The sequence below is a fragment of the Notolepis coatsorum genome (assembly GCF_963971535.1).
Source record: "Notolepis coatsorum genome assembly, chromosome: 10".
Classification (NCBI taxonomy): Eukaryota; Metazoa; Chordata; class Actinopteri; order Aulopiformes; family Paralepididae; genus Notolepis; species Notolepis coatsorum.
In genome coordinates, this window is record NC_140174.1 from 78,739,435 (window position 1) to 78,755,331 (window position 15,897).

Here is a 15,897-nt window from a genome sequence, read left to right on the forward strand (position 1 = left end):
AGGCACACTGTGCCTTTAAGACAGCACGGTGGTCTTACGACAGTGCTGTGAAGTACCGTCAAGTGTTGTGGTAACGTCAGTTGGGTTGGTTTGCTGTTGTGCACAGTGCACTGGTTGAGCTAGCCCCTTTCGTGACTGCGATGTGCAAGCCAGGGGCTTTTGAGCATGAAATAAAATGTCTAACCTTACGTCGTAGTCCGGTGCTTTTTTGGAAACATTATAGTCATAACAGATACACCTAGCTGGCTGCTTTGAGCACACAGGGCTAACGTTAGCTAGCGAGCAGCTATAGCTAAAACGCTAACTAGAAGCTAACCACTGTATACAGTTCCATTAGACTAACATTACACCTCTGTGATTTAAATGTGTCCTTAGTAACTTATACTCGAGGGTTGTACTAGGGTTGGATGCAGTTCCCCGTTGGTCAGTCTGTCTGTTTTCCATCTTCTGCTGTGTTTAACGTTATCTGTTTGCGAGTGCTCCTGATGGCTAGCCTAGTACCGCGGGACTTTTATTATTATGTCTGCGGGTTGGCCAGTACTGCGCAAACGTTTATTAAACATATGTCCGCGGGTGGTCTTGTGCAGTGCTCTCGTGGCACTGTCAACTAAAGCGAACACTCAGAAGACGCGCACCGTTTGCCAGTGCAGTGATTGCAGAATGTTTTATTTTTTTGTATACTCGCCAGCAGGGGAGGAAACTAACTTTTTGGCTTACCAGCCAACTGGCGGGTATCTGATTTTTTTTACCAGCCAAACGTAAAAAATACTAGCATTTGGCCAGTAAAGTGGCCTAATTTCCTCCCCTGGTTCAAACCTGCAAGTGTGTCACAAGGCAGGAAACTAAACACCTTTGTCCACCAGCTACAGTGGTTGATGGATTATAAAAATGTACTGGCCGTGTCTGGTGTGTCAGGTGTCCACCTGTTTGTGTGTGTCTGAGAGAGGGAGTGATGATTTCTTTACTCTGTGCCTGTGTCCTGTTCAGGATGCCCTAAGAAGATCGGTCTCTCCCTGGGAAGAGCCAGGCTGTGTGAGTTCTCAAGCCAGTACTACTGCGACTCCTGTCACCACGGCAACACCACCATCATCCCTGCCCGCATGGTACACAACTGGGACCTCACACCACGAGAGGTGGGTCCACTCGGGATAGCTGATGCATACCACAGAAGGGGCGACAGTGGCTCAGGAGGTAGAGCAGTCGTCTGGCAATCCGGAGGTTCCCGGTTCGATTCCCGCTCCTCCCGGGCAGCGTGTCGATGTGTCCTTGAGCAAGACACTTAACCCCTAATTGCTCCCGATGAGCAGGTTGGCACCTTGCATGGTTGCCTCCGCCATCGGTGTGTGAATGTGTGAGTGAATGTGTGAGTGAACGGGTAAAATGTGAGTAACAAATTGTAAAGCGCTTTGGATAAAAGCGCTATATAAAAAAGCAGCCATTTACCATTTACCATTTACAGAAAGGCCCCTTGTTGCTTGTGGAAAAAACATTTGCTGCTTTTTTTGAGTAGTTGGGTATTTATTTTTCTGTATTTATTCATTTATTTATAATAAATGTTTTACGCCAACTGCTAGGGGTGGGAATCACTAGAGGCCCCACGATTAGGGGTGCATGATATTGATTTTTTTATCCCGATTTCGATACCGATAACTTTCTGCTCCTCAACTAAGGTCGATACCGATACCGATAACCGATATATATATATTTATTGTATTAAATATTTTTTTTTTTTTGTATATTCCTGTAGTTTTGACCTAACCAGATTTATCATGACATGAGCGTTACTACTATGAACAAAACAAAGCCAAGAGAACAGTTTTGACTCTTCAAATAAAGTGACTATATTTATTTTTCCAAATAAATATAATTTGAGTCAATCACAAAATTCACAATCCGTCAATGTCATTAACAATGTGTTTCCCTGAACAATGAGTGAACTAAAAACCAACAGGTATCCAAACTTCAAATAACCACATTTTCGACCGTTTTCGGCTTGCCATTGCCCCGACTGTTGTTGAATCAAGTCAAATCCTAAGTAAGCATATATTGTGCGTGTGAACGTTGACATGAAGAGAAAAAAGTGTAATTTTTTTTATCTGAGCTATCAATACTTTTATCGGGTTTATCGGTATGACGTCATAATTGCTGATATCGGCCCGATAATTATCGTGCATCCCTACCCATGATATGATATTATTATCACAATACTAGTCACGATATTGTAATATCACAGGCTTGCAAATATATTGAGATTTATTACCTTCTTTGAACAGCAAATGAAGTCCTCAACAGAAATCTTTTAACATCTGCAAAAATAATCACTTTTATCTAATAACATAACGTTTTCAGTCTGTTCACCTCATCCCAATAATTTTTATTACAGTAAAATTCGATTGTCAAGCTAAATAAAAATGTTTTACATCAATACTTGCCGTTACATTGATGCATCGATTGATTTCCCCACAAGATCTCCTCCACACATGTTTTTACCACTTCACAACACTAAATGTTATTGAATAACGATGTATTTATTTGCTACAGCCTCTGAAAGATAGTAATGTTGTCAGTGGGACGGTCTCAAACAATTACATAACAGTAAATAAATGTTTGGCTAGAACCCACATGGTAGGACAATCTAGCTAGCAAAAACAAACTAATAAAAGGTGTTAACCGGTTAGAAACCATATAAATATACTTTGATTTAGGCTACTAACTTTTGCTTGTTATATTTGTAATATAAAATATATTCAGCCCTGCTCCCCAGTTCTGTCTGTGTTTTAAAGGGGTAAAGCATACAGTTAAACCACAGTCTCCAGGACGACGGGATGGGTTAAGCGCAGAGAAGTATCGCATCGGCGATCCTACAAAGACAATGCAATGCATGCGTGTGTGTTCCGGTGTGTGTGTGTGCCGCTAAACATTGAGTGTTGTTGCATGCCAATTAACACTTTCAGTGCCGGCCTCCGTTTCCTATTTACCCCGTTGAATGCCACCACCCACTTCAATGATGGAGCTCTTCTTCTTCTGGCGTGTGTCTTTAGACCTGCAGCTCCGTTGAGGCAAGCCAGGCCAACGTTTCATCGTCCAGTTCCATCAGACCGCGTTCTCCATACGGTGGCCGGTGTTTGGGGCAACTGGTGATATGTTCCACAGTCTGTGCAGGGGCTCCACACTCGCATGAGGCACTGTCCTTGAGGCCCCACCTCTTCATTGAGGCGCCGTAGCGTCCGACGCCGGTCCTTAGGCGGTTGAGGGTTGTCCACTGCTTCCGGGGCAAGTCCTGACCAGGGACATCCAGAGGGTCATTGATGTAGAGGTGCAGCCTGGATGGTTCTGCTGACCTCCACTGGTCCCTCCATCTCGTCCTGACCGAGGAGGCCTTGGAAGTGTCAGATGGTGTTGTGTGGAGTAGCCTGTAGGCTTGCATGGAAAAGGGGCGCTGTGACTTTAGGCGCACACGTCGTGGTGTCTCTGTGGTGGTATTGTGAAGGAGGTGGGATGCACTGATCGAGCTCTCATATTTGTGAACGCATAAACTATCTTAAATTATGGCTATGTGTCTAATATGGCCGTCGCTTATCAATGACTTGTTTGCAGTCAACATTATCGAAACTGATTGTTTTTTTAATCTGTTCATTTCCGTTTTATACCATTTTGAAAAACGCTCGTTTCTTGAAACTTCCAGAAGATTTCAGAAGATTCTGTGATCGCCCTTTACTGGAATACACTGGAATACACAAAACACATTGTAATTTTTCGGCCTATTTATGAATCGTTTTCAAATAAACGCTAGATTATCGATAGTATGTGTACTTATGCACGCTATAGAAACGGGCTGAAAATCGATTATCTTATTTCCTGATCGCACACACACACACACACGCATACACACATATGGCACACGCTATAGGTGAAAATGGCTCTGATTATCCCAATACTGGTAAAATAGATTCCTTACCTCAGATCAGATGTTCTCCAAAAAGATTATTCCAATTCCTGATCGCCATTCCAAATATCGATCGTGTTTATTGATCCAACGCTGGGTACTGGAAATATATATTCCACGCTGTTCTGAGGCTCCACAATGAGTCCGATCGGCTCGGGTTACTTGCCTGAGAAGTAAAATGTGGATTCCGGATTTTTCTTTTCTCATCCATTTTCATTGAGTCCATTCCAATGCGTGCATTACCATCCGGGAGACGATAGGGGGCGGTATTTTCCCTATTCGAGTTCAGACAGATCCCCACTGGTAACGTGAGGCTAGATTGATGAAATATGAATGGAAATCGCTAATAAAAAAATAACGATTTTAAAAACAGCATATCTCGTTGGCTGGCACTCAACGGTTGGCATGAAATAACTAATTATGCCGTGGCTGGCACTCAAAGTGTTAAAGACCTCTGCGACAGGTCCTGCATTATTATTATATTATTATGGTAGCTATTGACGTGGGTGAGAGTGACACCCATTAATTTCCCCCACTTTGATGATCCCAGTCCAGGGATTGAAACTGGTGACCTGTGAGTCACAAGCCCACTTCTTTAACCTGTCGCCACATTTATTATATACACATTAAAGTGATTTGAATTGAGGGTCAAGTCGACCCAGCTTGACCCAGCATGACACCTGAGACAGTTAAGGAAGTTCAGAGTATCTCGGAAGATACTCCAGTCCTTCTACTCCGGAGCTGTAGAGAGCATCTTGACTGGAAACATCACGGCACAGGACAAGAAGGCCCTACAGAGAGTGGTGCGCTCAGCCGAGCGTACCACGGGTATTGCACTACCACCCCTGCAGGTTCTATACAACAAGAGGTGCAAATCCAGAGCCTGCAGAATAATGAAAGACCCACACCACCCCAACAACAGCCTGTTCAAGCTGCTGAGGTCAGGCAGACTCCTGCGAACCCCAGCTACTAGGACAGAGAGACTTCGGCTCAGCTTCTTCCCCCAGGCCATCAGAGCCTTGAACACTGAACTCTCCACACACAAGCACACATGAGCACACACACGACACACACACTGTACACGCTCACACACTAGCAGCCACTTTAACATGAGCAAGCACACACTCATGCTGCACACGCCCACACTTATGGCCACTAAGGAAAGGTTACTTTAAAAATAGTATAGTAACAGTAACAGTGTATTGCACTACCAAAGGACCTAGCATGTCCTCCATGCTCTGTAAATAACTTATGTACAAATACAGATATGCCCTACTATGTTACTTGTTTATTGCACAATGTTGTTTTATTGGATTCTATTATATGTTGTTACTACTGTATTGCACATTGTTGCGGGCAAGACCACCCGCATTTCATTGTATACTTGTATGCCGTGACAAATAAAACTCTTGACTTGACTTGACATGACCACATGTACCAATCAGCCCCATCCCCATACTGTATAAACTATTGAATACCCTATATATATATATTTATCCACATGTCTCTGAATATACCTGCATATAAACCCCTTTATATACTATATCTATATGTGTATAAAATATATATATCCCTTACCTACTCTTACTAGTTATACTGCTGGCCAGTATGACTTACTACCATAGTGCGTTTATACCTGTATCACTGTAAATAATAATACTATACCACTCTACATACATCGGATTAGCATTATTACTCAGTATTACTCATTTATATAATACTCCAGTTGAATCACTTGTACATTGTATATTGCTATTGTACTTTACTGTTACATTTCTGTTGTACTGTATAATGACATGACTAACTACTAACTGTTTCCAGGTGTCCAGGAAGGCTCTGCAGCTGCTGGCTCAGGTTGAGCAGGAACCCCTGCTGAACGTGGAACAGCTGAACCCTGAGCTGGTGGAGCACGCTGAGCCCATGGCCCAGGCCTACAGCCTCCGGCACCGCCTGCGCCTGCTGGGAGACTACCTGCTCACCTGCCGTAGCGGCGCCTGCAAGGCGGTCCAGGCCCGGTAGGACTGTGGTGGTGGTGGTTCTCCACATTAAAATCATACGTGGTATTAGAAATGTGCCTGATATGATTTCAATGAATGAATGAACATTGCATTTATATAGCGCTTTTCTAGACACTCAAAAAAACGCCATACACTGGCACCAGTCACACATCACACTACACAAGAGACTCAAGAGACGACGATTAATATCAGCCAATTCGGGGGGGCGACAGTGGCTCGGGAGGTACAGCAGTCGTCTGGTAATCCGGAGGTTCCCGGTTCGATTCCCGCTCCTCTGAAGTGTCCTTGAGCAAGACACTTAACCCCTAATTGCTCCTAATGAGCAGTTTGGCACCTTGCATGGTTACCTCCGCCGTCTGTGTGTGAATGTGAGAGTGAATGGGTAAGATGTGAGGAACAAATTTTAAAGCGCTTTGGATAAAAGAGATGTATAAATGCAGCCATTTACGGGGAGGGATGATTAGGTGGCCTTGATGTCAGAGACATTATTATTATTTGAATGAATGTTTCATTTTGTATAATTTGGGTAAATGAGAGTATCAGTTTGAATATGGCCACCAGTGATGTCACATCCTTATGTTGTGTTTATTACAGCTCCATGAAAGATGGAGAAATAAATGAGGGACTGCTACCTTATCATTTCATAGAGCTGTAATTAACACAATATAAGGATTCAATGTCCCCGACGACATCACTGGTGACCATATTCAAACTCATTTACTCTCAATAACTGTAACTAAATTAATGTGTGCAAAACTGTTTAGTGTTTTTTTTTTTGTGTGAGATTTTCTGTGAAGTGCCTCTTTAACAATCCTGATTAAGAATGTAATGATGCTTTTCTATGGATGATAACTTATTTGATATAAGAAAGTAATAATACAGATATGAACCATACAAGTAGTCAAAAGATAATTATCTGAATAAGTAAGAAGTAAGAGCAAGTGACATAGTGGTGTCTTATTTACCCTTAAAGACAAAGACATGGTCCATGTACAGGATTACATTTGGGAACATATGTTAACTTGGTGCTTATCTATCCATGACATTTAAGATAACAAGATACCAGATGTTTCCTACAATAACATCCTTTGAGGTACAAACTACGTGATGGGTGTTAAGTGCTTAAGTCCACAGCTCCTATCTATAGATCAGCAGTTTGTTAGACGGGAACTAACAGACCTTTGACCTGTTTTTCTTATCTTAAAAGAAGTATAATCACAAGTTTAACCATGCAACTGTGATATTTCATCACACAATAATCGTACCATCATAATCTCATATCCTGACATCCCCAGCGTAGGCAGGAATAGAAAGACAATAACTATAGAAGTAAAGCACAACTCCATACTAAAACCATTGTCAAATAAAAACATTTACAGAAGCTAACCTGATGAGATGAGGCAACGACTTTAAATTGCTGGAATTTTCACAACAGCAACAGAATCTATATTTGAATGGGATCACAGTTTTCTGACTTCGGAATTTAAATTAATGGTAAAGTTCATGATTTATTTATAATAATTCTTTTCTTTCCAGAATGGACCAGAGGACGTACATGCTGGAGTCTAGCCAGCTCTACAGTGTCATGGACCTCAGAGAGGTAACTAACTAGCTTCATGGAGCTCATTCCACCTTCACTAGTAACACATGACAACTTGTTATCGCCTCTTGGTGATGGCAGTACAAAGACTTAACAACTCCCAGAGTTCCACAGTATGCCAGACACGCATGGCACCTTGACAACAGGACTCGGTGCAAAGGGACAGAAGCACCACAAACATTAGACTGTAGACAGTATCTATTGCCATACATTTAGTATTATGTAAATCACTGTAAGGCATGGTGTGTAAAAAACAAGTGAGCATGGGATGAGTACACTATAGATTTGATAAGCTCACCAACCAGGCAGCCACAGCCAGCATGGACCAGCGTTCAAACCCTACCTCCCTCTATAGATGTTCATCTTTAACAACATTTGCTAAGTCTGTACACAGCCGCGGTAAATAAACAGTGCTCATAAGTCAAAGCTAATGCAGCGTTGTGTGAGATATAAGTATTATAATGCATTACAGTATAGTATGAGGAATGCATTGTGTTTTTTTCCCTATTGGGCATTTCAGTAGCTCAGAAGCACCAATTGCCTTTAAAGGGATAGATGTGATTTTTGGAACCCTGGCCCTGTTTCCTATTGATGATGCTGATCAGTAGAGTCCTTTCTCTGCACAATCCATGTCGTTCCTCATTCAAGCTCTGGCTAGTTAGCCACAAACAAACTCATTTAAAATCAATGGGGTCATGCTCCCGTCTATGAAAGCTGACTGAAGATAACTCAAATATACTCCACAGTGCACACAAAACAGATTTTCATAAGGCCACAAACTGTTTTTGTCATAGTCAGAGGATTCATTGTCTATGGAGCAGCCACAGATTTTACATCCCAGTTACATCACTGATTGAGGATTCTGACGTGTTCTCTCTGATTTCTAGCTTTAGGAAAGAGTGGTCCATGTTCATAAACATTGACTGAACTGTCCTGGGGCACAGGAAGAATGTGTGAATATCTTCAAATGGGTGGTATTCCTGTTTAAGTAGGATGCCAATAGGATTGCCATCTTGAAATATACACTGAAGTAGTATTTAAATGTTTGTTTGTATGTGCGTTTGTATATACATATATAGGAGAGGGAGTCTATGCAGCCTTCCTGACCACACTGGTGCAGTCTGCCTCTAACCACGTTTGTTTATGTGTTTGTGTAGATAGCAGAGGGAGTCTATATGCAGCCTTCCTGACCACACTGGTGCAGTCTGCCTCTAACCACGTTTGTTTATGTGTTTGTGTAGATAGCAGAGGGAGTCTATGCAGCCTTCCTGACCACACTGGTGCAGTTTGCCTCTAACCACGTGCACCACTGTGACCTCTGCACCCAACGCGGCTTCATCTGCCAGATCTGCCACGCCAGTGACATCATCTTCCCCTTCCAGTTTGACAGCACCACCCGGTAGACCTGCCTCATCCCTCCTTCATCTCTCTTTCTTCCTCTCCCCTCTTTCCATCATCCCTCCTTCATCTCTCTTCTTCCTCCTCCTCTCCTTCTTTCCATCATCCCTCCATCTCTCTTCTTCCTCCTCCTCTCCTCCTTCTTTCCATCATTCCTCCTTCATCTCTCTTCTTCCTCCTCTCCTCCCTCTTTCCATTATTCCTTCTTCATTTCTTCTCTTCCACTCCTCCCTTTCCATCATTCCTTCTTAATTTCTTCTCTCCTCCCTCCCTCCTTCCATCGTTCCTCCTTTATTTCTCTCCTCCCTCCCTCTTTCCATCATCCCTCCTTCATTTATCCTCTTCCTTCTCTCCTCCCTCCCTCTTTCCATAATTCCTCCTTCATTTATCCTCTGTCTCCTTCCCCCTTTCCATAATTCCTCCTCTTTGATGATTTCTTTATTCCTACCATGTGCTATTTTTCTTTACTTTAATCATTGATGCCAATTGATTTACTCCTGATGATGGGGACGCTTCAGCAGTCAAAACGGGGTAATAACTGGACTGTGTTGTTGTCACACAGTGTCAATGGACCTGCACTGTTTTAGAGGCACCTATACATTCTAGATGTTTTCAATAGCCAACCTAATTGCTGGGTGTCTGGACGGTCTGGAGGTAGAGAGGCTAGTGATGCACTACAGGGGACCATGCACCCTGCCCTCTCTGATGAAATGCTTTATACCTGTATCATTGTAATACTACAACTCTGTACATACATCTGATTAGCACTCCTCATTAGTACTCATTTCACTCAATCACCTATACATTGTATATTACTATTGCACTCTGGTTGGATGCCAAACTTCTTTTTGTTGTGCTCTACAATGACAATACCTTTGAATCTAATCTAAAGATCTGTGTATTTGTAACTAGGAGGGATATCATTTCACCATCTTTGTGTAAATTGCATACTGACCGCTGTGTTTTAGACATAGTCGCTGTCCCTGTCTTCACACAACACGTCTCCCTCCTCCCCTCCAGGTGTAGAGACTGTAAGGCGGTGTTTCACATGTCCTGCAAGGCCAACTCACCCTCCTGTCCACGCTGCATACGGCTCCAGAGATACCTGGAGAGGGACCTATGTGACTGACCACCACCCAGCAGAGGGCCGTCCCCGCTCCTCGTGGCCCTCCTGCCCTGCCGTAGCTGCCGTGTCTCATCATACACCAGGTCCGCCGTGTCTCCGTCTGTCTCCCAGGAAGCAAGAAGCCTGTCGATGGAGAGGAAACCCAACGAGAGAAAACTGAAGCTCTGCTTGTAGCGTTCTTCTTTTACATGAACTAACCTCAAGTGCAATTATAATGTAAAATATAAAGTGTGTCGTTCCATTGCCCAGTTAAAACGCATGAAATAGAAAGTGAGAGAAGACAGTGATACGCTGACCAGGCTGTAGGGCTGAACCATTTGGAAAGATAACCAATTGCGATTATTTTGTCCATTATTGCAATTGAGCGATTACAAGCGCTGCCTTATGTCACGATTAACGGTTTTCACCATAATCGCGGTTAGAAAAGGTTTGAAGAATTTTCGAAGCTACGATGTCTAGCTAAGGTATTCAGCCCTGCTTTCCACATTGCCCCTGCATCACCATCCATCCCTGTTTGCCCAAGCCGAGGTAAACATTTTTAACCCACTAAAGTACTAAGCTGACCCAAAACAGTTAAACTCACCCTGGAGCAGAACACAGCAGTTAAACTCACCCTGGAGCAGAGTACAACAGATAAACTCACCCGGGAGCAGAGCACAACTTTTGGATTTGTGAGGATAACGTTACTACCAACCCCAAGTGAATGGGACAGGCTGGGACACTCAGTGTAGCCAAATGTTACACTAAAAAAGATTACTGGATAATTGATGACGATGATAAATAGGTCAGTAACTATATTAGACATATTCTAAAATCATTAAGTTTGCTTATAGGCCAATGCCACTCTGTTGTATGCATCTGTTTCAGTCTTCATGTCTGTGTGTCTGTATGCGTGTGTGTGCTATAGGCTACTCTTTTTGACATTGCTTATCTTTAATAGTCCTAATGCAGAAAGGGTTCCCACAGCCTGTGACTAGAATAGTCAGTCAAAAGGAAAATACAGATAAAAAAAAAAATTATAATAATGTATGCATTTCATCATAATAATAAGTTTAACACTATGGTCGCCAAAAACGCCTTACCACGTCATTCCCCGCCATGCTCATTATGCCAAAAACGCCGTACCACGTCTTTGATATCAATATTTCAAAAATCTGTGATCGCAATCATATTTCTCCCCCGGAGACTTGAGATCTACTGTTGATCCCCTCTCAACTCTCCAACGGTTCAAGAGCGCCATCTGGTGGCCGATCGGCGGATCGCTCAAACCGGAAACAGGAAATGGAAGCTGGTGCTCATTCCAATTCGGTCCGATCACTCGCTAATAGTCCCAGGACTCGAGCTAGACACAATGGATAGCAATCCGTTACCAATAACTCGATAAACAACATGATTTGGACGTATATACTATTATACAACCTGGAGATGGATCTAGGGATGGGTACCTTTCACATTTGAACCGGTACCGGTACCCAACGGTACCTTTTTTCTGTACTTTAGTCTCAAGAAATTTAATTTACTTACCTCAGTCGTAAAAAAAAAAATCCAAACTTCAAATACCGTAATTCCTCTAATAGTAACCGGGTCTCAAATACAAGCCGGGTCTCTATTAATGGCCGGGTGCGCTCTTGAGCTAAGCAATTATAAGCCGACCTCCTAATACAAGCCGGGTTACTAATATACTGAGCTGCATACTGAGCTAGTTACTTGATTTCACTTTGAAAACGTTGAAATGACCAGTGACCACCTGTAATTGCACTGTTTACTATTTCATACAGTACTTGGTTTCAATAAATGAACCCAGTACATTTTACTGGGTTCAAACTGACACAAAATGTTGATTTATTCATTATTATCCGTTTGAAAATTTAAAATATAGGCCTCCCTCTTATACAGGCCTCCTCCTAATACAAGCCTGGTACCCGCTACAGTTGAAACAAATACAAGCCGGGGTTACTATTAGAGGAATTACGGTAACTACAATTTCGACAGTTTTCGGCTTGTCATTGCTCCGACTGCTTTGTTGTTGAATCAAGTCAAATCCTAGGTAAGCATATATTGTGCGTGTGAACGTTGACATGAAAAGAAAAAAGTAAAAAAAAAAAAAGTAAAAAAGAAAATGTATTAAAAGTTTTTTTTTTTTTTTTTTTTTTTTTTTTTTTTTTTTGGTTTCTCACTTGATTCGATACTCGGTAGTACCGACGTGTTTCGGTTCGGTACCTCAAAAGTACCGAATTCGGTACCCATCCCTAGATGAATCGCATATTTCTACATCCCATAATAGGAATATTTCTGCTCATCGCCCAACGGCCTGAGGAAGCTACGGTTAGTTTCAGCGTTATTTTTTAGCGTGTTCGATACAAACTGCTCTAATGATCATATCACCCACACTAGATGAATCATCTAACGTTGGCCACTGAATTATAAACGACCCCCCCCATCCGGTCAACATCAGATGATATGTAGTAACTTCTAGAAGCACGTCCATTTGAATTTTTTTTTTATATCTCGCGCCGATTGCTATCAAACTGTATACAATCATCAATATAATGCATTTAGGGCTATAAATCAAGTTACGGAGAAAGCTGCAGAAAACGATAAAAACATACTTATACTTTAGACCGTATTTTTGTATGAATATGTGAATGAAAAAGTATAACGTTGCTACACCCTGAACAATAGATACTTGATGTTGAATGGGCCATAGTATGCCATGTCAATTTAGCAATACAATTTAAAAAGTTATAGCCCTGCAAAGAAGGGGAACTTCTCCATAGACAAATAGAGCTGGCGTGGGATGGTTTATTAAGAATATAAGCCTGGCGACCAAAGTGTTAATAATTTGTGATATTTCCTCAGACAATAATCATACCATCCAAATCTCATATTGTGACATCCCTATTTTCTTGACCCTTCTATCATACCTTGACAACCATTGCTAAGCGCCTTAGCTGAACCACTGTGGCTGTCAGCCCGACAACACATTTTCACATTTCCCTGCATTCACTACGATCACGCTACTTCATAGGACCGATGATGACAGACCATTACTACTAACTAGAGTTAATGCTACATAATACAGCCGGGGACTAGCAAGGGGTAGTGGTAAAGTAAATAGTAGAAAGTCGTTCAATAGCATTATGAGGTTAACACTACTGTTGCTGAGCATCGGTTTTAGAGGGATAGCAAACATGATCTGCCATGCATTAGTACTAGTAGTTTTAGCAGTCGTAAGTAGCTAACTAGTGCTAATATTTGTTGTTGTTGGCTCTGCTGCACATAGACAATCTATATAGCGGCTACAGTGAATTAAATAGTCACCAACCTTTGAGCAAACCCGATGTTAGATCCTGTGTTTGTGTTCATCTGTATGGTCTTCCCATACTAGACCCATCTTCCACATATATCCAATGCTGACATTTTAACACATTTGTTTTAGTTTTTTAGGGAAAGGATAAAAGCCGCACTCTCCCTCACATTTGCATGTGTCCCCTGTCCAGGTACATGATTTAAACATCCGCCACTGTCCACCAGGTACATCCTTTAAACATCCTCCACTGTCCACCAGGTACATCATTTAAACATCCTCCACTGTCCAGGTACATTATTTAAACATCCCCCACTGTCCATGTACATGATTTAAACATCCTCCACTGCACATAATCCAAGCTACCTTTTTTTCCCCCCTCGAGAAATATCAAATGTATGTGGTCCATTCTCAAACTATTGAGACACTAGTGCAGTGGTCTGGTGTCCCCGAGGCTGGAGGGTAACATGGCTAGAAGGCATTTACATTACAGCTCTCACTGCTCTGGACGCGTTACATTGTGGACTCTTCACATGACCTGCCTGACGTCATGGGCGCTTTATGGAACTCAGCCATTGATATAGGATTCACGATGTTAGAGGGAATGATCATTTTTGCGCCATTATTCAAATCTTCAGTTTTTTTTTTTATCTGTACCAAACAAAGATGTTTTCTTTAAGACTGTATAATGATTTGTAGACCGGGTCATCTCTACAGCACCACACTACTTAATTTAGAATGGTTTTGCCTTTAAAAAAAAGATTGCCTCCTGTATGGTTATAGCACCAGGCCATATTGCGATTTCAATAAGACATTTCCATTAACACTTTGAGTGCCACGGACGCGTTTTGTCGTTAGTTCATGCCGACCGTTGAATGCCACCAACGATATATAGCGTTTTTATGCCGTTTTTTTTTAATTAGCGATTTGAATTCATATTTCATCAATCGAGCCTCACGCTAGTGCTGCAGACTCTCTCTGAGCTCCATTGGGAAAATACCGCCCCCTATCGTCTCTCCGGATGGTACTGCACCCCATTGGATTAGACTGATGGGGGGGGTCCGAAGTGATCGCCGAGCCGGAAAACGTGTGGAATACATATTTACAGTACCCAACGCTGAATCAATAAATGCGATCGATATTTGGAATGGCGATCAGGAATTGGAATAATCTTTTTGGAGAACATCTGATCTGAGGTAAGCAATTTATTTTACCAGTCTTGGGGTAATTGGATCTATTTTCACAGATATCAGCGTGTGCCCCATGTGTGTGCGATCAGGAAATGAGAGAATATATTTTTCAGATCGCTTCTCTAGCGTGCATAAGTACACATATACTATCGATAATCTAGCGTTTATTTGAAAACGATTCATAAATAGGCCGAAAAATGACAACGTTTTTTGTGTATTCCAGAATATTCCAGTAAAGGGTGATTATCACGGAAACTTTATATTTTATTAGAAAACGAGGGCTTTTCAAAATGCTATAAAACGGAAATGAACCGATTAAAAAAAAAATAATAATAATAATAATCCGTTTCGACAATGTCGACTGCAAACAAGTCATTGATAAGCGACGGGCAGATTAGACACATAGCCACAACGCTATCATTGAAGTGGGTGGTGGCATTCAACCATGTTTTACCATGTTAACAGTGGCAACCAAAGTGTTAATTGTTCAGCCCTACTCACTTGCACTAATTTAGTCTTGTTACTGAGATGTTGCAAAATAATAAATATTGAAGGTAACGCTGCCGAGTAATGATTTCCATACAAGTACCTATTTTAAATTCTGATGGTCCTTCACACCATTGGCATTATGGAAGGACCCAAAAGGCAGTGAAGGTTGCTTCCACAATTTATTTTCCAACATGTTCATCTTTTTCTTACCCTTTTTATTTTTTCTTCAAATATATATATATACAGTATCTATATTCATTGTTGGTCTCGTATCAATTTTGTTCAGACAAGGAGATTTATTTTTTCCCCCATTAAACCATGTTTACAGAACACTTGCTATACATTTTGTATATATATCTCGGATGCTTCTAGAAACTGGTGAAGATAATATGCATAATGGTAACATTCACGACGACGGGATACATGCAAAAACAAAACAGCACTTGAAATGTCCTTTTACAGATCTTGATTATATTGTGCCTTCATTTTTATTTAAGCTTTACACTATTTTCCATGCATTGTCACTAATATAATGCCAACAAAAGCATTGTAAAGAGTTTTAGACTCTATTGCTTTTATACCGTGTATATATAATATATATACACACTTGTCATGAGAACTTTATTATGATTGACTGTTATATGCCAAATGTAAAAATGGATAGTTTGATTTGTATGTATGTATAAATCAGTCGAAAAAAAGTTTAATGATTTTCATTGTCTTAATGTAGCAGCTCTCAAATGTTCTCAACACACAAAATAGCATTGATACATGTTAATTTAAAATTCACATCTGTTTCTTATAGTCCTAAATGCAGAGCCCA

At 41.5% G+C, this 15,897-nt stretch overlaps 1 protein-coding gene across 3 annotated transcripts in view; it reads left to right on the forward strand.

Annotated features, from left to right (window-relative positions):
* Positions 1-12,096, forward strand: part of plekhm1 (pleckstrin homology domain containing, family M (with RUN domain) member 1) — a 69,395-nt gene extending 57,299 nt beyond the window's left edge. For all 3 annotated transcript variants that reach the window (XM_084323323.1, XM_084323325.1, XM_084323324.1), the window contains exons 8-12: positions 988-1,133; positions 5,768-5,961; positions 7,501-7,564; positions 8,806-8,963; positions 9,983-12,096. In XM_084323323.1, coding sequence (XP_084179449.1) covers positions 988-1,133; positions 5,768-5,961; positions 7,501-7,564; positions 8,806-8,963; positions 9,983-10,091 — 671 coding nt within the window. In that variant the 3' untranslated portion in view covers positions 10,092-12,096. The remainder of the gene's footprint in view (positions 1-987; positions 1,134-5,767; positions 5,962-7,500; positions 7,565-8,805; positions 8,964-9,982) is intronic.
* Positions 12,097-15,897: the final 3,801 nt, after the last annotated feature.